Genomic DNA, 24,090 nt, shown 5'->3' on the forward strand with positions numbered 1-24,090 from the left:
CCCTCAGGGCTCACACCACCAGGTTCAGGAACAGTTATCACCCATCAACCATCAGGAAGGAGGTGCAGGACCCTCAGGGCTCACACCACCAGGTTCAGGAACAGTTATCACCCATCAACCATCAGGAAGGAGGTGCAGGACCCTCAGGGCTCACACCACCAGGCTCAGGAACAGTTATTCCCCATCAACCATCAGGAAGGAGGTGCAGGAGCCTCAGGACCCACACCACCAGGTTCAGGAACAGTTATTACCCATCAACCATCAGGAAGGAGGTGCAGGAGCCTCAGGGCTCACACCACCAGGCTCAGGAACAGTTATTCCCCATCAACCATCAGGCTTAGTCACTCCATCTCTGAACTATTCCCACTTTCAAAGTCTCTTTATCTCATGTTACTGACATTTATTACTTATTTATTATTATTATTATATATTTTTGAATTTGCAGAGTTTGTTATCTTTTGAATGTTAGTTGTTTGTCTGTATTGTTGGATGTGGTCTTGCATTAATTTTATTGTGTTTCTTGGATTTATTGTGTGCGCCCATAAGAAAAATAAATCTCAGGGACAAATACAGGGGTATATGGTGACATATACAGTTGTGTGGCAACCCACTTTCTAGCACACACGAACCGGCTCATGAAACAGCGCGCGCAGGCAGAGGGCCGGCCCCAAAAAGGGTGCCAGGTCATCTTCACCATCAGGGGGAAAATCCCGCACGCGGGAAGGGTCTGGGAATATGTATTCTCCACAGCAGTCCCGCCCAGGGAGGGCGGGAACGGGAAGGCTTTAAAGCAGGCCGCGAAGTTTGAATAAATCTTTCATCGCAACTGCAACTCACTGACTACGTGTGGTTATTTTAGCGCTGTGTGTAGCACTCCGGTACAATTGCATAAAAAGGTTTGTGAACCTTTTGCAATTCCCTGGTTTTCTGCATTAATCACTCATAAAATGTGGTTCGATCTTCATCTAAGTCACAATAATAGACAAACTCAATCTGCCTAACCTAATAATACACCAACAATTGTACTTTTCATATCTTTATTGAACATATTGTTTAATCATGCACAGTCCAGGCTGGAAAAAATGTGAACCCTTGTATTTAATAACTGCTAGAACCCTCTTTAGCAGCAATAACCTCCACCAAACATTTTCTATAGCTGCTGATCAGACTTGAACAACTGCGAGAAAGAATTTTAAACCAGTCCTCCATACAAAACTGTTTCAGTTCATCAATATTTCTGGGAGACCTTGCACGAACAGCCCTCTTCAGGTCAAGCTACAGCATCTCAGTTGGTTAAGATCTGGACTCTGACTGGGCCATTCCAAATCACAAACTTTCTTCTTTTTAAACCATTCTGTTGTTGATTTAATCTTGTTTTTCAGATCATTGACTTGTTGAATTGTCCAACTTCTATTCAGCTTCAGGTGACAGACCACTACCCTGACGTTCCCCTGTAGTGTCTTGATACAATTTTGAATTCATTGTTCCCTCACAACTGCCCTGAGGCAGCAAAACAGCCTCAAACTGGAGGAAGAGGAGGAGAAGATGGCAGCAAGACACAGCACGTGCGCTCTCTCCAGTGATGATATCTGTTATCTGTCAAGTAGCATGCCGTGCACAATTCTGATTTGATGGAGGCAGATGTGAGAGGTGGAGGAGCATCTGATGAAACTTCTGAAATGCCTGTTTCACTGCCGCCACTACTGTGTGATCCAAAATCTCCGGAGGGGAAGGCCCCGAATCCTCGGCTTTGCTTCTTGCTCGGCAGCCGGGGCGGGGTCGAAGCACTCGACAGAGATGGTGCTCGGTGCTCAGTGTCAGAGGCTCGAGCTTTTCGGATGGACTCAGAGTCGGACTGTGGTCAAGTGCTTCCAGGATGCCGCATTGGCAAGTTTGCGGCGCTGGAAGCTCATGGCAGGGAGAATTTCTCCCTTCTACCATCTACATGAGATGTTGGGGCTATCGGGACTTTGAGACTTTTGTTTTTACTGTGCCCATGGTCTGATCTTATCAAATTATGGTATTGCTTTGCACTGTTGTAATTATATGCTTTAATTATGTGGTTTTTGTCAGTTTTAGTCTTGGTCTGTCTTGTGTTTCTGTGATATCATACTGGAGGAACGTTGTATCATTTTTTAATGCATGCATTTCTAAATGACAATAAACAAGGACTGAATAATCTAATCTAATTTAAAAAAAAACCATGATGCTCCTTCCACCAGGCTTCACAGTTGGGATGAGATTTTGGTGTCAGTGTCCAGTGCCCTTTTTCCTCCAAACATAGCTGTGTGCACTTCTGCCAAAAGGTCAAACTTTTGTCTCATCTGTCCACAGCACATTGTTCCAGAAGAGTGTGGAACATCCAGGTGGTCTTTTGCAAATTCAAGATGTGCAGCAATTTTTTTTTTTGGAGTGCCATGGTTTCTTCCATGTGTCCTTCCGTGAACACCATTCTTGTTCAGTGTTTTTCTTATAGTGGGCATATGAACAGAGAGTTTAGCAAGTTCTAGAGATTTCTGCAAGTCTTTTTCTGTTACCCTTGGGTCCTTTTTCATCTCCTTCAGCATTGCATATTATGCTGTTGGTACGATCTTTGCAGGATGCCCACTCCTAGGAAAAAGTAGCAGCATCACTTAATTTCCTCCATTTGTAGACAATTTCACTCGCTGTGGACTGGACTGATAAACACTCAGGTCTTTAGAAATGCTCTTGTAGCCTTTTTCAGCTTCATACGTCTCTACAATTCTTCTTCTAAGGTCCTCTGAAAGTTGATTTGATCGAGGCATGGTGGACATAAAGAGATCTTACTTGAGAAGAGCAGGCTCTGACAGTAATCTGACTTTGTGTGTCTTTGCGAGGGCACATCCAAACTCATCTCATTGGCTGGAACACCTGGTCCCAAATGGCTATTATAGAAGGCATTACCCCCCAGAAGTTCACATCTTTGAACCTAGGCTGTGATTGTTTAAATGGTGCACTCAGTGTGGATGAGAAGTACAATTGTTTTGTGTTATTAGTTTAGCCAAATTGTGTTTGCCTGTTATTACTTATTAGTTCGATGAAGATCAGACCATACTTTATGAGTAATTAATGCAGAAAAACTGGTAACTACAAACAATTCACAAACGTTTCCTTGCAACTGTACATACTTCGAGAATAAATTTATTTAGATCTTTGAATTCTCTCTTGCTCTCTTGCTCTTGACACCCATACAATAGGGAAAGAATTCTGAATACCTACCATATCTATGCCTCTTCTAAGTTGATATACCTCTATCAGAAATCCCCTCAGGCTCCTTTGCTCCAGAGAAAATATGCCCAATCTATCCAATCTCTTCCCAAAACTTACTTCAAGCCGGCTTCAATTATTCCGGTCCAATTAACCTGCCCTAATGACTATTGTCCAGTAGCATTTAAGTCCGCAGTGAAGAAGTATTTTGAGAGGTTGGTGATGAAATATATCAACTCCTGCCTGAGGAGTTACTTGGATCTACTCTAATTTGTACAGGATCCTCAGAACTCACACCACCAGATTCAGAAGCAGTTATTACCCCTCAATTATCAGGCTCTTGAACCATAGGGGAATAACTTCACTCGTCCCAGCACTGAAATGTTCCCACAACCCTTTGGACTCACTTCACAGGATTCTTCATCTCATGTTCTTGATATTTATTAGTTTTAATTATTATTTCCTTCTTTTTGTATTTGCACAGTTTATTGCCTTTTGCACACTGGTTGTATGCCCAGTAAATTTACTCTGAGCTTAAAGTCCTTGAACCCAGGCAATTTCCTGCTGAATATACTCCGCCTCTCCTACTTTCTTCCTTTTGTGTGGTAAACAGAACAGCACAAGTGTCACCTAACCAGTTTGTAAAGTTGCAATGTGGTGTTCCAACTTTTACATTGTGTCCTGACCTTTGAAAACAAGCATGTTATATGCCTCCTTTACTACCCTATCAACCTGTGTTGTCACTTTCAGTGAACTTTATATATGGACTTGAACTCCAATGACTCTGTTCATCAAAATTCCTAGCACCCTATCCTGACTGTACATGTCCTATCGCTATTTGACTTCCCAAAATCTGTTGCAATTAAATTCTGCTAACTTTCCACTTGATCTTTATCCTGCAGTAGTCTTATAGAATCTTGCTTGATAGCCAGAACACCACCATTTTACTCATCTATACATTTACTATTCATGCCTCCTACATTCATCCAAGTTGTAATTCTATGTCATAAACAAGGATCCCTGCGCCAATACCTGCAGCAAAGCACTATTCGTTTATGTCATTTTGCCCACATTGCATGACTCTCATGCAAAGGAAGTGAGATTTCGTGTTTCAAAACAGTGAACATTAATTAAAATAGATCTCAACCTTGATGAAGAATTTGAGTTAAAAAATACAACAGGATTTGGTGTTGAGCATGCATGCATTGATTTTCTCAGGATAAAAAAATGCATTCCGTTGCAGCTTGCTTAGAAGTAAGGAAATTTAAGGTGAGATTTGAATTCAAAAAATTTTGCTACTTTTATGTCTGTACCTTTCACACTAGATCCATTCTATCCCAAAAAGATTAGCTCCCAAAAATCAAAGTACTATCTACTGGACATGAACATGCACAAGCAATTTTAGAAATGCAAATACAGCCTAACAATCACAGACAAAAGCTCAAAATTAGAAATATGAGATTTATGATATCACAAGGCAGCTATTTATGTAATTAATCCATACTCTTGTTGCTTTTTTGTCTTGTATTTCTTTTTAATCTGCAGGTAAATATTGAATGAAGATTCATTTTTCCAATTGCTTTTAAATATAACTGTTACTTCCCTTTTATAAATGCAATTTTCCAAAGACAATGAAGTAATAGGGATCTTCAATGCACATTTTACATTGCTTTACAAAAAATTAATTGATACTTTGCACATCAATATTGTATAATGAAAGCATTATACTGTTCCATTTAAAGCAGCTTTTAATAAAGTGCACTCTTAATCAATGAATATATTTGAATTTAGCAGATCTACTACAATGCTTACATTCCTCATGAAAAGTCAGATTATATTTTTTCTTACCCAGGTTTGGCAACCTTTTGTTGCTATTTCTGACCCCTTTTCACAAAGCTTTTCCTTCAGCTGCTTTCTCCTGTTATCTTTATCGGTACTTTCCCTAAATTACTTTCTGATCCTTGCTCTCCTTGCCTTATGTATGGGGTAAGCCATGTGACATGAACAATTATTTCAAGGATGGATCTGGTGATAATGTTAAGAGGAGTAATTGAAAAAAAGTTGAAGACAAGCCCTTGGGAAGTGAGGAATGGTCTGCCAATGTTTTCTTCTGTTTCTTTTCCACTGCTGCTTCATTTCCATTCTTTTTCCAATCCTTTGTTTTGAAAGCCTTCTTCCTCTTACATAATCTCAGTTCTGTGTCTATTTTATAATCCCTTTATCCAATTAATTTATTTATTGTTTATTTATTGAGATACAGCGTGAAATAGGCCCTTCTCGCCCTTTGAGTTGTGCCATCCAGCAACCTTCGATTTAACCCCAGCTGAATCACAGGACAATTTACAATGACCAATTAGCTAAATATTGCGTCTTTGGACTGTGGGAGGAAACTGAAGCACCCAGAGAAAACTCACACATTTCATGGGGAGGACATGCAGAGTCCTTACAGATGACATCAGATTTGAACTCTAATGCCCTGAGTGCCATGCTAATTACTATGGTACAGTGGAATTCTGTCTTATACCTCAACCCTCTTCAAACTACTGAGAATCTGAAAATGTACAATGTGGAGGGAGACCATTCAGATCATTGTGTCTGAGCCAGTTGCAAAAATACAGGAATGTGCAAATGTCTTAGGCAGATATAAATAGCTACAGTGCCAAGACTTTTGCGCAGTACTGTACTGATTTTATTATTGCCACTGTACTGCTGACACAAAAAACATATCCCATGACATGTGAGTGATGATAAGCCCGATATAGGTCTCAATTATGGACTGAGTGTGGGAAGGGGACAGGGATAGGGGAATCATGGTTGGGAAAGGGGGTACAATGAAGGGAGGAAGCAGGAAGCACCAGATAGACATGTTCTAAATGATCAATAAGCCAATTGTTTGGAAACAAATGACCTTGCCTGGTGGCTTAGAGCTGGCTGTGTCTGCACCTGTGCCATTTCCCAGCCCTGGCACTCCTTTGCCACCCATCCCACACCCCTCCAGCAGTGCTCCACCCTGACCATCCCCAACACCCTTTGCTCTCTCCAGATTTATAAACTTGCTCTCTACTCCATATTGACAAATGCAGTACTGTGCAAAAGTCTTAGGCACCCTAGCTATATACATATGCCTAAGACGTTTGCACAGTACTGCTGCACCTAAATTAAACTACCATCTAGCACTATATGCCAATTCTGTAATTCATTACAAGTATTGCTTAAATGAGATGATGGTTTCTGTCTGCCATCTATCAAACCCCTATCACCTGCAGCTGGGAATACATTTCACCTCTCTTCTTTCTTTTACCAATTACTTTAAATCTATATAGCCTGCTTTGACTGTTCTGAAAAGGAGAAATACAATTCCATTTTCCTAGTCCTTTCATGTTACACTGTTGCCTGCACTTTTCTAAAGAAAACAATTCTAGCCAATCCAATCTTTCCTCAAGGTTTAAGTTTTACATCCTTGGCGATAAGAATAGGAATAGGAAGTATGTCTGTGAGGCCTGTACTGGGTGTCAGATGTGAGATACAGTATCTGGAAGACTCCCAGCCTCCCAGATGGCCACACCTTCGCCAGGTGTGTCGAGCTGTAGCTCCTTAGGGACTGGGTTAGGGAATTGGGGATGCAGCTCGATGACCTTCGTCTGGTCAACAAAAGAGGAGGTGATAGATAAGAGCTATAGGCAAGAATTACAATGGGGCCTCAGGAGACAGATAAGTGGGTAACAGTCACGAGAGGGAAGGGCAAGAGTCAGATACTAGAGAGTACCCCTATGGCTGTCCCCTTAACAACAAGGACTCATGCTTGAGTACTGTTGGGGGAGGGGGAACAAACTACCTGGGGGAAGCAACAGTGGTCACGACTCTGGCACAGAGTCTGGCCCTGTGGCTCAGAAGGGTAGGGAAAGGAAGAGGATGGTGGCAGTGATAGGGGACTCTATAGTTGGTGGGGGGGGGGGGTGGTCAGACAGGTGATTATGTGGACGCAGGAAAGAAACACAGATGGTAGTTTGCCTCCCAGGTGCCAGGGTCCGGGATATTTCTGATCCACGATATCCAGAGGTGGGAAGGAAAACAGCCAGAGGTCATGGTACATATTGGTAATAACGACATAGGTAGGAAAAGGGAGAAGGTCCTGAAAACAGATTACAGAGAGTTAGGAAAGAAGCTGAGAAACAAGATCACAAGTGTAGTAATCTCAGGATTACTGCTTGTGCCATGCAACAGTGAGTATAGGAATAGAATGAGATAGAGGATTAACGTGTGGCTGAGAGATTGGAGCAGGAGGCAGGGGTTCAGATTTCTGGATCACTGGGACCTCTTTTGTGGCAGGCGTGACCTATACAATAAGGATGAGTTGCACTTGAATTTGAGGGGGACCAATATCCTGGCAGGGAAGTTTGCTAAAGATATTTTAAAGGAAGAGTTTAAACTAGAATTGCTGGGGGGTGGGAACCGAACTGAAGAGATGGAGGAATTTGGCTCACAAATAGAGAAAACTTGTAGGCAGTGTGAGAGGGAGAATACGCAGGTGATAGAGAAGGGATGCACTCAGAATGATGGTTTGAGATGTGTCTATTTTAATGCAAGGAGTATTATGAACAAAGTGGATGAGCTTAGAGCGTGGAACAACACTTGGAGCTGTGATGTTGTGGCCATTATAGAGACTTGGATGGCTCAGGGGCAGAAATGGCTACTTGAGTACTAGGCCTTAGATGTTTTAGAAAGGACAGGGAGAAGGGCAAAAGAGGTGGGGGCATGGCACTGCTGATCAGAGATAGTGTGATGGCTGCAGAAAAGGAGGAAGTCATGGAGGGATTGTCTACTGAGTCTCTGTGGGTGGAGGTTAGAAACAGGAAGGGGTCAATACCTCTACTGGGTGTTTTTTGATAGACCACCCAATAGTAACAGGGACATCGAGGAGCAGATAGAGAGACAGATTCTGGAACAGTGCAAGAATAACAGGGTTGCCATGATAGAAGATTTTAGCTTCCCCAATATTAATTGACATCTCCCCTGAGCAAAGGGTTTAGATGGTGGGAAGGTTTCCTGACACAATATGTAGATAACCCTACAAGAGGAGAGGCTGTATTTGATGTAGTACTGGGAAATGAATCTGGTCAGGTGTCAGGTCTCTCATTGGGAGAATGTTTTGGAGATAGTGATCACAATTCTGTCTCCTTTACCATAGCATTGGAGAGGGATAGGAGCAGACAAGTTAGGAAACTTTTAATTGGAGTAAGGGGAAATATGAAGCTATTAGGGAGGAACTTGGAAGCATAATTTGGGAACAGGTGTTTTCAGGGAAATGTACAGCAGAAATATGACAAATGTTCAGGGGATATTTGCGTGGCATTCTGCATAGGTACGTTCCAATGAGACAGGAAAATGATGGTAGGGTACAGGAACCATGGTGTACAAAGGCTGTTGAAAAGCTAGTGAAAAAAGAAATGAAAAGATTATGAAAGACTCAAAAAACTAGGTAATGATAGAGATCTGGAAGATTATAAGGTTAGCAGGAAGGAGCTTAAGAATGAAATTAGGAGAGTCAGAAGGGGCCATGAGAAGGCCTTGGCGGGCAGGATTAAGGAAAACCCCAAGGCATTCTACAAGTATGTGGAGCAAGAGGATAAGAGGTGAGAGAATAGAACCAATCAAGTGTGACAGTGGAAAAGTGTGTATAGAACCAGAGGAGACAGCGGAGGTACTTAATGAATACTTTGCTCCAGTATTCACTACAGAAAAGGACTTTGGCAATTGTAGGGATGACTTACAGCGGACTGAAAAGCTTAAGCATATACACATTAAGAAAGAGGATGTGCTGGTGCTTTTGGAAAGCATCAAGTTAGATAACTTACCAGGAACAGATGAGATATACCCCAGGCTACCGTAGGAGGCAAGGGAGGAGATTGCTGAGCCTCTGGCAATGATCTTTGCATCATCAATGGGGACGGGAGAGGTTCCGGAGGATTGGAGGGTTGTAGATGTTGTTCCTTTATTCAAGAAAGGGAATAGAGATAGCCCAGGAAATTATAGACCAGTGAGTCTTACTTCAGTGGTTGGTAAGTTGATGGAGAAGATCCTGAAAGACAGCATTTATGAACATTTGGAGAGGCATAATATGATTAGAAATAGTCAGCATGGTTTTGTCAAAGGCAGGTCGTGCCTTATGAGCCTGTTTGAATTTTTTGAGGATGTGACCAAACACATTGATGATGGTACAGCAGTAGATGTAGTGTGCATACGGTGCATTGGCCTTCAACAACCGTGGGATTGAGTTCAAGAGCTGAGAGGTAATGTTACAGCTATAAAGGACCCTGGTCAGACCCCAGTTGGAGTACTGTGCTCATTTCTGGTCACCTCACTACAGGAAGGATGTGGAAACTATTGAAAAGGTGTAGAGGAGATTTACAAGGATATTGCCTGGATTGGGGAGCATACCTTATGAGAATAAGTTGAGTGAACTTGGCCTTTTCTCCATGGAGTGACGGAGAATGAAAGGTGACCCAATAGAGGCATTGATCGTGTGGATAGTAAGAGGCTTTTTCCCGGAGCTGAAATGGCTAAAATGAGAGGGCACAGTTTTAGAGTGCTTGGAAGTAGGTACAGGGGAGATGTCGGGGTAAGTTTTTTTTTAATTACATGGAGAGTGGTGAGTGCGTGGAATGGGCTGCCTACGACAGTGGTGGAGGCAGGTACAATAGGGTCTTTTAAGAGACTTGGATAGGTACAGCGAGCTTAAAAAATGGAAGGCTATGGTAACCCTAGGTAATTTCTAAAGTAAGTACATGTTTGGCACAGCATAGTGGGCCAAAGGGCCTGTATTGTGCTGTAGGGTTTCTATGTTTCTATAACTTCACAACTCTTGTTTGCACCTTCTCCAGTGCAAATGCTTTTTTTCCCTGCAATAATTGAATGCAGTTACAGAATACAATTCTAGCAACTAGCAACAAAATAAAGCATGTATGTCTCTTAAATCATCTTAGTGATCTGATTTGCTAAATTTAAGAATTTGTGAATGTATATTCTGAAGTCCCTTTAGTTAACCCACACCGATTTCCTCCTCCCTATTGGATGCTGCAGTTCCCCACTCCCTTTCTCTCCTACCATTCTCCATACACTGTCACTGGGGCTTATTGTGCTCATTCTACATGACTCCTATATACAGTACCTATAAAAACTATAGATTTTTATTAAATGCTCCAAATGGTGTGCGCCTCAAATAGCCTCTGACAACCGAGTCCAGCTTCTGGCCCTCACGCGTTCAGGGCACGATTTCAGGATTGAAGTATGTCCATTTAGAACAGAGATGCAGAGAAATTACTTTAGTCAGAGGGTGATAAATCTGAGGAATTTGTTGCCAAGAGCGGCTATAGAGGCCAAGTCATTGGGTGCATTTAAGGCAGAGATAGACAGGTTCTTGATTAGCCAGGGCTTCAAAGGGTATGGGGAGAAGGCAGGGGAGTGGGGATGACTGGAAGAATTGAATCAGCCCATGATTGAATGGCGGAGCAGATTCAATGGGTGAGTGGCCTACTTCTGCTCCTATATCTTGTGGTCTTAGGGCGTGACTTAGCAACTAAACACAGCACAACCATTTCTACAGACAGAATGGGCAAAGGTGGGTTACGGGTGCCTTTAAAAGCAGTCGCTTTGGGAGAGGGTGTTGGCAGCTCATCTAGGAGAAGGAACATTCTGATCTCAAACCTCCATTGCCTTGCGGCTATACCCACTCACGGGGAAGGCTTCAGGAGTAAAACTCGAGGGAAAAATCCGGAGCTGGAGTCCCTAAGGTGGTCCTACATTGACTTCAATGCTGACTGGCAACTCCTGCGACACTGCTAGTACCATGGTACCAAACTATATCGGTCTCTGCCGTTCCTTTGGGTTCATCTAATGTGTGTGTGTGGGGGCGGGGGAGGCTTGCTACATGGGCAACAGTTTGCTCTCCATATCGTCCTGCCCAGGCTTGCAAATCCAGAGAGCTTGGACATGGTCCATGCATGGTCAACTCTGACTGATGGAGGCCCTCACCTCACCAAGAAGTAATCACCCCCCTTGAAAGTTTTCACGTTTTACAGCATTGAAGCATAGTGGATACAATTTGAATTTTTTTGACACTGATCAATAGAAATACTTTTTTGTGTCAAAGTGAAAACAGATCTCTACAAAGTGATCTAAATTAGTTACAAATATATAAACACAAAATAATTGATTGCATTAGTATTCACTCCTTTCAAGCCAGTATTTAGTAGGTGCACCTTTGGCAGCAATTACAGTCTTGAGTCTATGTAGATAGGTCTGCATCAGCTTTGTACATCTGTACACTCCAATTTTTCCCCATTCTTCTTTATGAAACTGCTCAAGCTCTATCAATTGCATGGGAATCATGAGTAAACAGCCCTTTTCAAGTCCACCCACAAGTTCTCAATTGGATTGCGGTCTGGACTCTGACTTGACCACTCCAGGACATTAACTTTTTTTTGCTTTTAAGCCGTTCCTTTGTAGCCTTGGCTTTATGCTTGGGGTCATGGTCTTGCTGGACAAGAAATCTTTTCACAAGTTGCAGTTCTGTTGCAGACTGCATCAGGTTTTCCTCCATAAATTTCCTGTACTTCGCTGCATTCATTTTACCCTCTACCTTCACAAGCCTTCCAGGGTCTGCTGCAATGAAGCATCCCCACAGTATAATGCAGCCACCACTATGCTTCACAGTAGGGATGATGTTTTTGATCATGTACGGTGTTTGGCTTATGCCAAGCATTCAGTTTAGTCTGATGGCCAAAAAGCTCAATTTTGGTTTCATTGGACCAGAGAACCTTCTTCCAGCTGACTTCAGAGTCGCCCACATGCTTTCTGGCAAACTCTAACTGTGATTTCATGTGAGTTTTTTTTCCCCCAACAGTGGCTATCTGCTTGCCACTCTCCCATAAAGCTGCCACTGGTGATGCACCTGGGCAACAGTTGTTGGATGTGCAGTCTCTCCTATCTCAGCCACTGAAGCTTGTAACTTCTCCAGAGTTACCATAGACCTCTTGGTGGCCTCCCTCACTAGTTCTCTTCCTGCACAGTCACTCAGTTTTTGAAGACAGGCTGCTCTAGGCAGATTTACAGCTGTTCCATGTTCTTTTATTTCTTGATGATTTACTTAACTGTACTCCAAAGGCTATTCAGTGACTTTGAAATGTTCTTGTACCCATCTCCTGACTTGTGTTTTTCAATAATCTTTTTGCAGAGTTGCTTGGAGTGTTCTTTTGTCTTCATGGTGTGGCTTTTGCCAGGGTACCAACTCACCAGCAGTTGGACCTTCGAGATACAGGTGTATTTTTACTGCAATGTTAAGTTGGGCACATGGCCAAGTGGTTAAGGCGTTCGTCTAGTTATCTCAAGGTCACTAGCTCGAGCCTCAGCTGTGGCAGTGTGTTTGTGCCCTTGAGCAAGGCACTTAATCACACATTGCTCTAGTCTGTGCGAGGAGTGGCGCCCCACACAGACTTCCAATCTGCGCTTTGTACGGCAGGAAAATGCCTGACGCAGGCCTCTCATGGTCTGAGCCGACGTTCCCTCCCCTCCTTTACTACAATCAATTGAAACACCTTGATTGCACACAGGTGAACTCCAATTTCTAATGATGTGACTCCTAAAATCAATTGGCTGCACCAGTGATAATTTGGTGAGTGATATTAGACTGGTAAATACTTATACAATCAATTATTTTTGTGTTTTATATTTGTTAACTGATTTAGATCATGTTGTAGTGTTTTCACTTTGACACAAAAGAGTCTTTTTCTGCTGATCAGTGTCAAAAAAGACAAATAAAATCCACTGTGATTTTACTGTAAGACAATAAAACATGAAATCTTCCAAGGGGGGTGGGGGTGAATACTTTTTATAAGCACTGTATGGCTTTTTCAAAAGCTTCACTCTTATTACATACAAAACACATTATTTGAATGTTCACAGAAGAGAGTTTTGAAGAATTTATTTCTTTCAACTGCAAAGTCCAAAGCAAATGACCACTTTCACCAACAAACTATAAGGCAATACAATATGCAAGTTATTTACCACGTGTGGCAGAGAGCTAGAATAAATGCATTTTGAAGCCGAGCTTTGTTTCATGAAACTAGGGATTCAGCAGTAAGCTACCAGCAAGGCTGTAAAAATCAGAATCCAAGGAGATGAACATAAAGTCTGACTAAAGAAATGCATGAAGTAGATATATTAGGTATATTGGAGTAGTTGATATTGGGACAGCAATAATCAGAAAATGGCAGGGACTAGCTAAAGATTGAGAATTGAAGCTAAACATTAGAGACAGCAAGAAGAATGGAATTACAAAATTCTTTAACATACCACGGTGATATTTGTGATAGCATTCTAAAGATAAAGTACTATATCAATTACATTTCAAACATTATATCCTGCAATTCTTAATAAAACACCACCTACTGGTTTTATTTTGCACATATACAGACAAAAAGTAAAAATAAAATGTTCTTAGATATTTGAACATGATATTTAATCAGTATTCTGAACAGGGAATATCTTAATGGAATATCAGCTCATACACTAATTTCAAAATACTTAACATATTAATTGATCTGTCTGCAACTTTATACAGAGAAAAGATCGAATAGAACATTGAGATGAAGGGTATTTAAAAGATGGGACATAATTTTGAGTAGATATAATTCAGTTTATTTTTGAAGTTGGGGTTTCAGTCTTATGCTGATATCATAAATACAATTTAAGCAGTAAAATGGGACTGTAAAATGTAATATGAATGCTGAAAACTAGCTATTTGTACATAGGAAATTTCACTGTAGTTGAAGCTAAAGAGCTGGGATGTGCAAAATATATAACAAGACTGGCTGTAGTGATTATAGCGTGGAATATTTACATAGACATTTTTCATTATAAATACTGACATAATTTAGAAACATGAGACAGAAATTCTGCAGATACTGGAAATCCAAAGCAACGTACAGAAAATGCTGGAGGAACTCAGCAGGTCAGGCAGCACCCATGGAAATGAACAAACAGTCAACATTTTGGGCCAAGACCCTTCTTCAGGACTGGAAGGTAAGGGGAAAGACGCCAGAATAAAAAGGTCAGGGAGAGGAAGGATGATAGCTGGAAGGTGATAGGTGAACCAGGTGGATAGGAAGGTTAAAGGGCTGTAGAAGGATTCTGATAGGAGAGGAGAGTGGACCATACGAGAAAGGAAGGAGGAGAGGCACCGGGGGAGGTGATAGGCAGGTGACAAGAAGACATAAAATGCCAAAGTGGAGAATAGAAGAAAGGGGAAGGGGAGGGAAAAATTGATTACCAGAAGGAGAAATTGATATTCATGCCATCAGGTTGAAGACTATCCAGACGAAAGACAAGGTGTTGCTCCTCCACCTGAGGATGGCTTCATCACAGCAGAATAGGACACCATAGACCAACATGTCGGATTGGGAATGGGAATGGGAATTAAAACGTTTGGCCACAGGGAAGGTCTGATTTTGGTGGATTCAATTAAGGTGTTCGACAAAGCAGTTTCCCAATTTACGACGGGTCTCACCAATGCAGAGGAGGTTGCATTGGGAGCACTGGACACAGATTTGCAGGTGAGATGTTGCCTCACTTGGAAGGAGTGTTTGGGGCCCTGATGGAAGTGAAGTAGGAGGAGAACGGGCATGTGTTGCATTTTGGCCACTTCTGAGAATAAGGGAGGGAGGGATAGAAAAGAGAATCATGAAGGGAGCAATGGCTGCAGAAAGCAGGGAGAAGGAGCAGGTAAAGATGTGTTTGGTGGTAGAATCCCTTGGAATGGTCGAAGTTGCAGAGAATGTGTTGGATGCAGAGTCTAATGAGGTTGTAGGTAAGGACAAGAAGAACTTTGCCACTGTTCAGGCAGCAAGAAGATGGGTAAAAATGTTGATACAAATGTGACTGAGACAAATACATAACACTGTAAAATTTTGTTGACATACTACTCGATCTTCCATAGCCCTGAAGTGAACATCCACAAGTCATAAAGAGGGAAAACATTAAATACGAAGGTAAGCTAGCCAGTAATATTAAAGAGGCTATCAAGAGTTTCTTTAGATATATAAAGAGTAAAAGAGAGGCAAGAGTAGATATCTGACAGCAGGAAAATGATGCTGGAGAGGTAGTATTGAAGGACAAGGAAGTAACAGAACTAAGTATTTTGCATCAGCTTTCATTGTGGAAGACATGAGCAGTAAGCCAGAAGTTTGAGAGTGTCAGGGGGCAAAAGTAAGTGAAGTTGACATTACTAGGGAGAAGGTGCTTGGGAAACAGAAAGGTCTGAGCATAGATGAATCACCTGGTCCAGGTGCATTCAGCCCCGGAGTTCTGAAAGAGGTGGCTGAAGGGATTGTGGAGGCATTAATAATGATTTTCCAAGACTCAATAGATTCCAGTATGGTTCCAGAGGATTGGAAAATTGCAAATGTTATTCCACTCTTCAAGAAGGGAGAGAGACAGCATAAGGGAATATATAGGCCAGTTAGTCTGACTTCAGTGGTTGGAAAGTGATCAACTTTTAAGAATGCAGCTTTGGGATACCTGGAGGCACATGATAAAATAGGATATGGTTTCCTCAAGAGAAAATCTTGCCTGACAAATCTGTTGGAATTCTTTGAAGAAATAACAAGCAGGATAAACAAAGGAGAATTGGTCGATGTTGTGTACTTGCATTCTCAGAAGGCCTTTGACAAGCTGCCACAAACAAGGCTACTTGTCAAAGAGCCCATGGTATTAGAGGAATGATACTAACATAGATACAGCATTGGCTGATTGGCAGGAGGCAAAGAATGGGAATAAAAAGAGCCTTTTCTGGTTGGCTGCTGATGACTAGTGGCGTTCCACTGGTGTCTGTATTGGGACTGTTTCTTTTAATGTCATATGTTATTCATGTGAATAATGGAACTGATGGCTTTGTTGCCAAGTTTGCAGATGCTGCGAAGCTTGGTGGAGGGGCAGGTATAATGTTGCGGAAGCAGGGAGGCTGGAGTAGGAGAAGAGAATGGGCAACGAGGTGGCAGAGGGAATACGGTGTTGGAAAGTGTATGGTCATGCACTTTGGTAGAAGAAATGAAAGTGCAGACTACTTTCTAAATGGAGATAAAATTTAAAAGTATAAGGTGCAAAGGGACGTAGGAGTCCTCATGCAGGATTCACTAAAGGTTAATTTGAAGGCTGAGTGGTGGTGTGAAAGGCAAATGCAATGGTAGCATTCATGTCAAGAGAACTAGAATATAAAAGCAAGGATGTAATGTTGAGACTTTTTAAAGCACTGGTGAGGCCTCACTTGGAGTACTGGGCACCTATTGAACCTTATCCAAGATGTGCTGACATGGGAAAAATTTAAAGAAGGTTCATGAAAATGATTCCAGGATTGAAAGGCTTATCATATGTGGAGCGCTTGATGGCTGTACTCACTGAAATTCAGAAGACTTGGGGCGGGGGGGTGGATCTCATTGAACCCTATCGAATGTTGAAAGGCTTTGATGGAATGGATGTGAAGAAGATGTTTCCTATGGTGGGAGAGTCTAGGATTAGGAGGTACAGCCTTAGAACAGAGGGACACCCATTTAGAAAGGAGGTGAGAGGAATTTCTTTAGCCAGAGAGTGGTGAATCTGTGGAATTTGTTGCTACAGGTGGCTGTGGAGGCCATGTCATTGGGTATATTTAAGGCAGAGGTTGATAGATTCTTGATTAGTGAGGGCATGAAGGGTTACAGGGAGAAGACAAAAGATTGGGGCTGAGAGGGAAATAGATCAACCATGACGAAATGGTGGAGCAGACTCGATGGGCCAAATGGCCTAATTCTTCCCTTATATCGTATGGTCTATCTAACCAAGAATAATCTCCAGATAAGAGAAAGCTTTTATCTTGTTGTAATGAATATTTAAAGCAAACAATGCACATACAATTCAATTCTCATTTTAGAAGCAGAGATTTTGTTCTGTGATATCATCTTTCACTTCATAAGGTAATTTATTACTAAATAGCAAAACCCTTGCAAAAGGTGTCCTCCTACAGTACAAAACAAAGAGTGGGAGTGACAAAACTGTAGTTGAAGCACTTTCAATTACTCCAAAAGACTGAGGTTTGGTAGAACACTGAAAGGCTTTTATTCGCTGTACAATATGACCTCCACAGTGAGTGTCTGCCCCCGGACTGAGGGGGAGGGGCAAGGCGAACACATTTATACAGGACTCTGTGGGAGGAGCCACAGGGGCAGTCAGCAGAGGGGCGTGTCCAGACAGGTAACCGAGTTACAACATATATACATGGTTTACCACATTCACCACTCCTTTTTTAAAAAGAGTCCCGCAGGGTGAAGTGACTGACAATATTTACAAGAAGTATATTTACAGGTTAAGTCTATCAGGCGGTCGAGTCCGTTGCTGTGACCTACGTAGCACCGGCGGTGATTGCACCGGCGATGGTGGTTGTGCTGGCTCCGGCCTGACTTCAGGTGCCAGCACACTAGGCGTCGGTAATCCCTCGTGCGTGTGCATCGCGCCCGGTATGGGAGTGTCGTGTGGTGTCTGTAGAGGGTTTGGGGTGCACAGTGTCTCGTAGGTACATACATTGGTGGATACGGGGTCAATAGTCACCACAGAGTGTTCAGGGTAGGGGCCCGGAGCTCCTGCGGGCGCCAGGTCGCGGATGGAGACCGTGTCCTCCAGCCCATCAGGTAAAACCACGTAGGCATACTGGGGGCTCGCATGAAGTAAGTGGAACCTCTCGACTATCGGGGAGTATGTATTGCTCCTCGCATGTTTCTGGAGCAGCATTGGCCCCGGGGACGTCAGCCAAGTTGGTAGGGTGGTTCCAGTGGTCGATTTTCTGGGAAAAGAAAAGAGCCGCTCATGAGGGGTGGCATTGGTGGCTGTGCATAACAGGGAGCGGTTGGAGTGGAGTGCCTCAGGAAGGACCTCCTGCCAGCGGGAGATCGGCAGTCCCTTTGACCTGAGGGCTAAGAGTGTGGCTTTCCACACTGTGCCATTCTCCTTCTCTACCTGTCTATTCCCCCGGGGATTATAGTTCGTGGTCCTACTGGTTGCAATTCCCCTAGCCAGTAGATATTGGCGCAGCTCGTCACTCATAAACGAGGACCCTCTGTCACTGTGGATATAGCATGGGTATCCAAACAGAGTGAAGAGCTTGCGCAGGGCTTTTACAACTGACGTGGTAGCGGTGTCGGGGCAGGGGATGGCGAAGGGGAACCGCGAGTACTCGTCAATTACGTTAAGAAAGTACACATTGCGGTCGGTGGAGGGAAGGGGGCCCTTAAAGTCAACACTCAGTCGCTCAAAGGGGCGGGTGGCCTTGATGAGTGGTGCCTTTTCGGGTCGGTAGAAGTGCGGTTTGCACTCTGCGCAGACTTGGCAGTCCCTGGTCATCATCCTGATCTCCTCAAGGGAGTAAGGCAGGTTCCGGGCTTTCACGAAGTGGAAAAGCCGGGTGACTCCCGGGTGGCAAAGGTCTACATGTAGGGCGTATAGCCGGTCGATCTGCGCGCTGGCGCATGTTCCCCGGGATAGGGCACCGGAGGGCTCGTTGAGCTTCCCAGGCCTGTACATGATGTTGGGTGGGATGCGCGGGTCGGTGTGTGTGTGTGTGGTCAATAGCGGGGTACGTGACATATCTCTACAAAACAGGGGATTTATAACAGTAATTGGTGGGAGGGGCCCATCATACTTCATTGTCACACTTTTCAGGTGGCTCTGGAAGTCCAAAATCAACAGCACAGGGGCACACACTTGAGGCAAGACCAGTAACGTAAAGTCCTGATATTCTGTGCCCTGCACCACTAGTGTCGCTACACAACCACCCCCAGATGTCTGTTGTATGCGACCTGGAGGCCATGGTGACACTCCGACTTACCTGCCGTATCATGTGTCCACAATGCTGCACCGTGGCCGGGTGGATAAAACTCTCCGTGGTGCCTGTGTCAAACAGGCAGCTTGTCCTGTGCCCCTCCACCAGGATGTCCATCATTGACCTTGCAAGCTGGTGGGGAGCGCTTGGTCGAGGGTCACGGAAGCCAGGGTGAGGTCGCTGTTGTGGTCCGGCGTGGTGGGGTGCCCCATGAGCACCCGTTGGTCATAGGCAGTGGGAGGTGGCGCCGACCAAGATGGCCGCCCCCATGTCTCGCACGTGGTGGCCTGCAGGGAAGATGGCGGCAGGCAAGATGGCGACCCCCACGTCTCTCATGTGGTGGCAGTGTGCAGGGAAGATGGCGACCCCCACGTCTCGCACGCGGCGCTGCTCGATCCCGCTCGCGGTTTTGACTTACAGACCTTGGCGAAGTGGCCCTTCTTTCCGCAGCTGGAGCAGGTAGCTTGTCGGGCCGGGCAGCGTTTCCGGGGGTGCTTCTCCAGTCCGCAGAAGTAGCACTTCGCGGACTCATGACTGGCGGCAGCCAAGGTCGATTTGCCGGCAGGTTGCAGGGTCTGCGGCACCCACAAGGCCACCGGGGGATCGCGTGCCTGGACAGCCTCGGGGTTATGCAGAGCGGCCTCCAACGTATCAGCCAGCTCCATCGCCGAATTTAGGGTAAGATCGGCTTTTTCCAGCAGCCACTGGCGCACGTACACTGACCTGGTCCCCGTGACGAAGGCGTCTCTCACTAGGAGTTCTGCATGCTGCACCGCCGTCAGCTCCTGGCAATTGCAGGCCCGCACGAGTGTCTGTAGGACCCAGACAAACTCAGCACTCAATTCCCCGGGGCGTTGTTGCCGTGTCGCTAAATGGTGCCGAGCATAGACACTGTTTATCGGCCGCAGGTATTGTCTTTTGAGTGCGTTCGTCACGCCGGTGTAGTTCGGCTGGTCTCTGATCAGCGAATAGACCCGTGGACTGACCCTGGAGAGTAGAACTCTGAGCTTCGCTACGGGGTCGGTCGCTTTAATCTCCTCTAGATACGCTTTGAATCAGGCCAGCCAGAGTTCGAAAGCGTTTCCAGCTTCAGGTGTTTGCGAATTGAGGTCTAATTTTTCTGGTCTCAGGGATTGTTCCATGTTTTAAAACGTACAGCGAATAAAATTGAAGCACCTTCAATTATTCCAAAAGACTGAGGTTTGGTAAAATACTGAAAGGCTTTTATTCACTGTACAATACGACCTCCACAGTGAGTGTCTGCCCCCGGACTGAGGGGGAGAGGCAAGGTGAACACATTTATACAGGACTCTTGTGGGAGCAACCACAGGGGCAGTCAGCAGAGGGGTGTGTCCAGACAGATAATCCAGTTACAACATATATACATGGTTTACCACAGTAGTGCAATAGAAAAATTAATAGCTGGGGGCTATAATTATTCTGGAATAAGATTACAATCACTATAATAAGTGTAGTTAATGTAAAGTCATGGGAATAGATATTTTGGACATATTATAGATTAAGAATTAAATATATTCTCTGTACCTGATATGTGCTCGAACCTTAAACCCCCTAAAACAGCTCTGGATTTTTACAGCAGCACAATGTTCTCTCAGTCGGTTTTCTTCTGCAATCCTGAAATATTTTTTTATTTGATTAAAGACATTTAAAACAGTTAGAAAGAACCCTACTGCCAGTTTTAAAAGCTTAAAGAACATATCTTTATTAAAAATAACCTTCTGTTACAAGTAAGAACATGATTTTTAAAGCTAATTTAAAAAAATGCAACACAGATGGGATATATATTCAATGTGTATTTTTCTACCCCCTAACGTAAAAAGAATATTTTGAGAACTCTCATGAAAACTCTCTCCAAGTATATTCCACAGAAAACTTAGGAACTTAGGAGTGGATTACTATGTTGTCTCTGATAAATGGTGTACATGCATGTGAAGTAGCTGTTCATGGATCACAACTCCTTACAAGGACAATGCATGGTCATACTGTCATTTCTTGAGGTCTTGCATCTTGTATGATACAAAAAGGTGAAACAAAATCACAAGTTGGTAATATGCAAGAACATGGTACCAGTGTGATGCAAATGGAACGAGGAAAAGTATGCACACCACTTTACATCAGACAGGAAAAGAACCTATCTTTGGCCATTTTCTACACCATAAAAAGCACCTTTTATTGCATCAATGTAGTTCACATCTCAGACAGCAAAATCATAGGAATTATTTTGTTTAGCCAAAGGCAATTTAATTAAAGGTTGTAAACAGGTGTCATGACAATTCTGGATATTCTACTTTACACATTACTAAGCTGACAATCATCACTGATTCAAATGAGAACAAACCATAAGTAGTTATAAACTCTCAGAAGGATGTCAGATAGAAGTTCTAATGTTTTATTCTACCACTGACACAATTTCCATTAAATCTTGATATCTGGCTTAATATTTTTTATCTAGAATTTTCTCAAAGTTATAGCTACATTAGGATAAAACTCTTCAAAAGTATTAATTGGTAAATTGGTTTATTATTGTCTCATGTACCAAGTACAGTTGAAAAACTTTGTTTTGCATGTCATACGTAGATATAATTTCATTACAACATTGAGGTAGTAACGAGTAAAGATAACACAACATAGACTAAAGTTACAGAGAAAGTGCAAAGCAGGCAGACAAGTATTACTCAATAAGTTGATTAAATGAATCATATATAAAAGAAACTCAAACGTATTGAAACACACAAATGATCGGGCATAATCTATAAACAGAATGAATTATTTCAAATTAGGTCTGTAAACTTTTCCCAGTTCGGCTCTGACAAAAAAAAAGGTTATAATATGATTTTGTTCTTATCACAGCAGAAGGTCTAAGCTGCTGAATGTTTTAGTTTTAGCAGTTTTATTTTGGATTCGCAGCATCATGATACTCTGTAATTTAAACATAAAAATTATGATTCTAGTTGTTCCCTTGCTGGGAACATGCAGTTAAAGCAGCGTTAAGCCAAAACAAGGAGGGTTGCAAACATACAGTTAGCCTGTGCTGATATTACCGTTCTCAGCAGCGATCAGAGCAGGAATACTACAAGCTACCTCTTGATTTGGCTTTAGTTAGGACAACGTAGAAGACTGAAAGGAGAATTGATAGAGGTATACTAAATTATGAAGGGTATAGAGGTAAGAAGGCCTTTTTCCTGAGTGAGGTTGGGTGGGACTACAACTAGAGGTCATCGGTTAAAGGTGACAGGTGAAAAAGTTAAAAGGGAACATGAGAAGAAACTTCTTCACTCAGAGGGTCATGAGAGTGCTGGTAGCTTGCTCCACACAAGTGCTGCATGGAAACTTGATTTCAAGGTTTAAGAGAAGTTTGGATAGGTACATGCATGGTAGGGGTATGTTGGGGCATGGTCCTGGTGCAGGACAATGGGAGTAGGCTGTTTAAATGGTTTGGCATGTATTTTAAATCGGGGTCCCCAACCTTTTTTGCACCGCGGACCAGTTTAATATTGACAATATTTTTGTGGACCTTGGGGGGGGGGGTGTTCAAGTAGGGTTAAACTCACCTCAACATGTCTTTTACAGTTAGGGTTGCCAACTTTCTCACTCCAAAATAAGGGACAAAAGTAGCAGTCAAATACAGGATGTTTGTGTTTACCTCATGAAAGACTACCATGACCTGAAGCCTTGCATGGGCACCTGTGTGTGCATGTGCGCCGATCTTTTTCCCCACTAATCGGTTTTGGCTTAATCTTCCCAACTACACTGTACATACATTAGAAGGCAAGACCATAGATCTGTGCCTGGAAAGTCTTCACTCTCCAGGACGCAGGCCTGGGCAAGGTTGGAAAGAAGACAGGCAGTTGCCTATGCCGCAAGTCTCCCCTCTCCACGACACCAATGTTGTCCAAGGGAAGGGCAAGGGCCGATACAGCTTGGCACCAGTGTTGTCGCAGAGCACTGTGTGGTTAAGTGCCTTGCTCAAGGACACAACACACTGCCTCGTCTGGGGCTCGAACTCACGGTCTTCAGGTCACTAGTCCAATGCCTTAACCACTTGGCCACGTGCCCACACGTACATACATTATTTCTACTTTATATAGGCTGTGTATTTATCATATCATTCCTGCTTTTACTATATGTTAGTGTTATTTTAGGTTTTATATGTTATTTGGTAGGTTATTTTTTGGATCTGGGAATGCTCAAAAATATTTCCCATATAAATTAATGGTAATTGCTTCTGCGCTTTACGCCATTTCAGTACAAAAGGTTTCATAAGAATGCTCTACCTTAGCGGGGGGAAATACAGGACAAGGGCAGTCCTGTATGGGACAAACCAATTTAGCCCAATATACGGGATGTCCTGGCAAATACAGGACAGTTGGCAACCCTATGTTCAAGTTCAACAGTGCCTGACAGGGAATGAGGAAAGGTGCAGCTGACTCATTTCGTTTCCTCGCAGCCCGGTAGCACACGCTTTGCGGCCTGGTATTGGTTCGCGGCCCAGTGGTTGGGGACCACTGTTTTAGATGGACCAAAGGGGTAGTTTCTGTGCGTACTTTTTAGGACTCCATTTCTATGATTATTGTAAGGAGTTGTAATACTTTAGCTGTATCTCTCTTAGCTCCTATCTTAAAAATATTCTGTTCATTTTATGTGTGCATGTAATTCTAAATTCTCAGTTCATATAAGACAGCAAAACTTCTTCCAACCAGTGGTTAGTATACATTCAAGAGGCTCAACTTGTATCAAGCGGAAATGAGAAATAACAGAATTTTAAAAATATATAAATCATGAGATGGGTCAGACTACATCAGACTGAACTAGTTAATACCTCAAGTCACATCAGCCAACTAGATGCAAGAAAACATTTAAAATATGAGTAAGTGCTTGTATTTCATCTGATAACAATCTGAGAAAGTAGGGGAGGAAATTATCTTTTCTTATTATAAAAT

The 24,090-nt window shown here is 43.1% G+C and overlaps 1 protein-coding gene across 5 annotated transcripts in view; it reads right to left on the reverse strand.

Annotated features, from left to right (window-relative positions):
• The window catches only part of spata17 (spermatogenesis associated 17), a 307,726-nt gene that overhangs the window by 282,045 nt on the left and 1,591 nt on the right, over positions 1-24,090 (reverse strand). For 3 of the 5 annotated variants that reach the window (XM_072265100.1, XM_072265098.1, XM_072265099.1), the window contains exon 2: positions 20,675-20,764. The exons of 1 other annotated variant lie outside the window; for it this stretch is intronic. In XM_072265100.1, coding sequence (XP_072121201.1) covers positions 20,675-20,764 — 90 coding nt within the window. Of the gene's footprint in view, positions 1-9,083; positions 9,238-20,674; positions 20,765-24,090 lie in introns of those variants that run through there. One more of the 5 variants, XM_072265102.1, reaches the window with a different exon arrangement.

Source organism: Mobula birostris, chromosome 8 (genome assembly GCF_030028105.1).
Source record: "Mobula birostris isolate sMobBir1 chromosome 8, sMobBir1.hap1, whole genome shotgun sequence".
Classification (NCBI taxonomy): Eukaryota; Metazoa; Chordata; class Chondrichthyes; order Myliobatiformes; family Myliobatidae; genus Mobula; species Mobula birostris.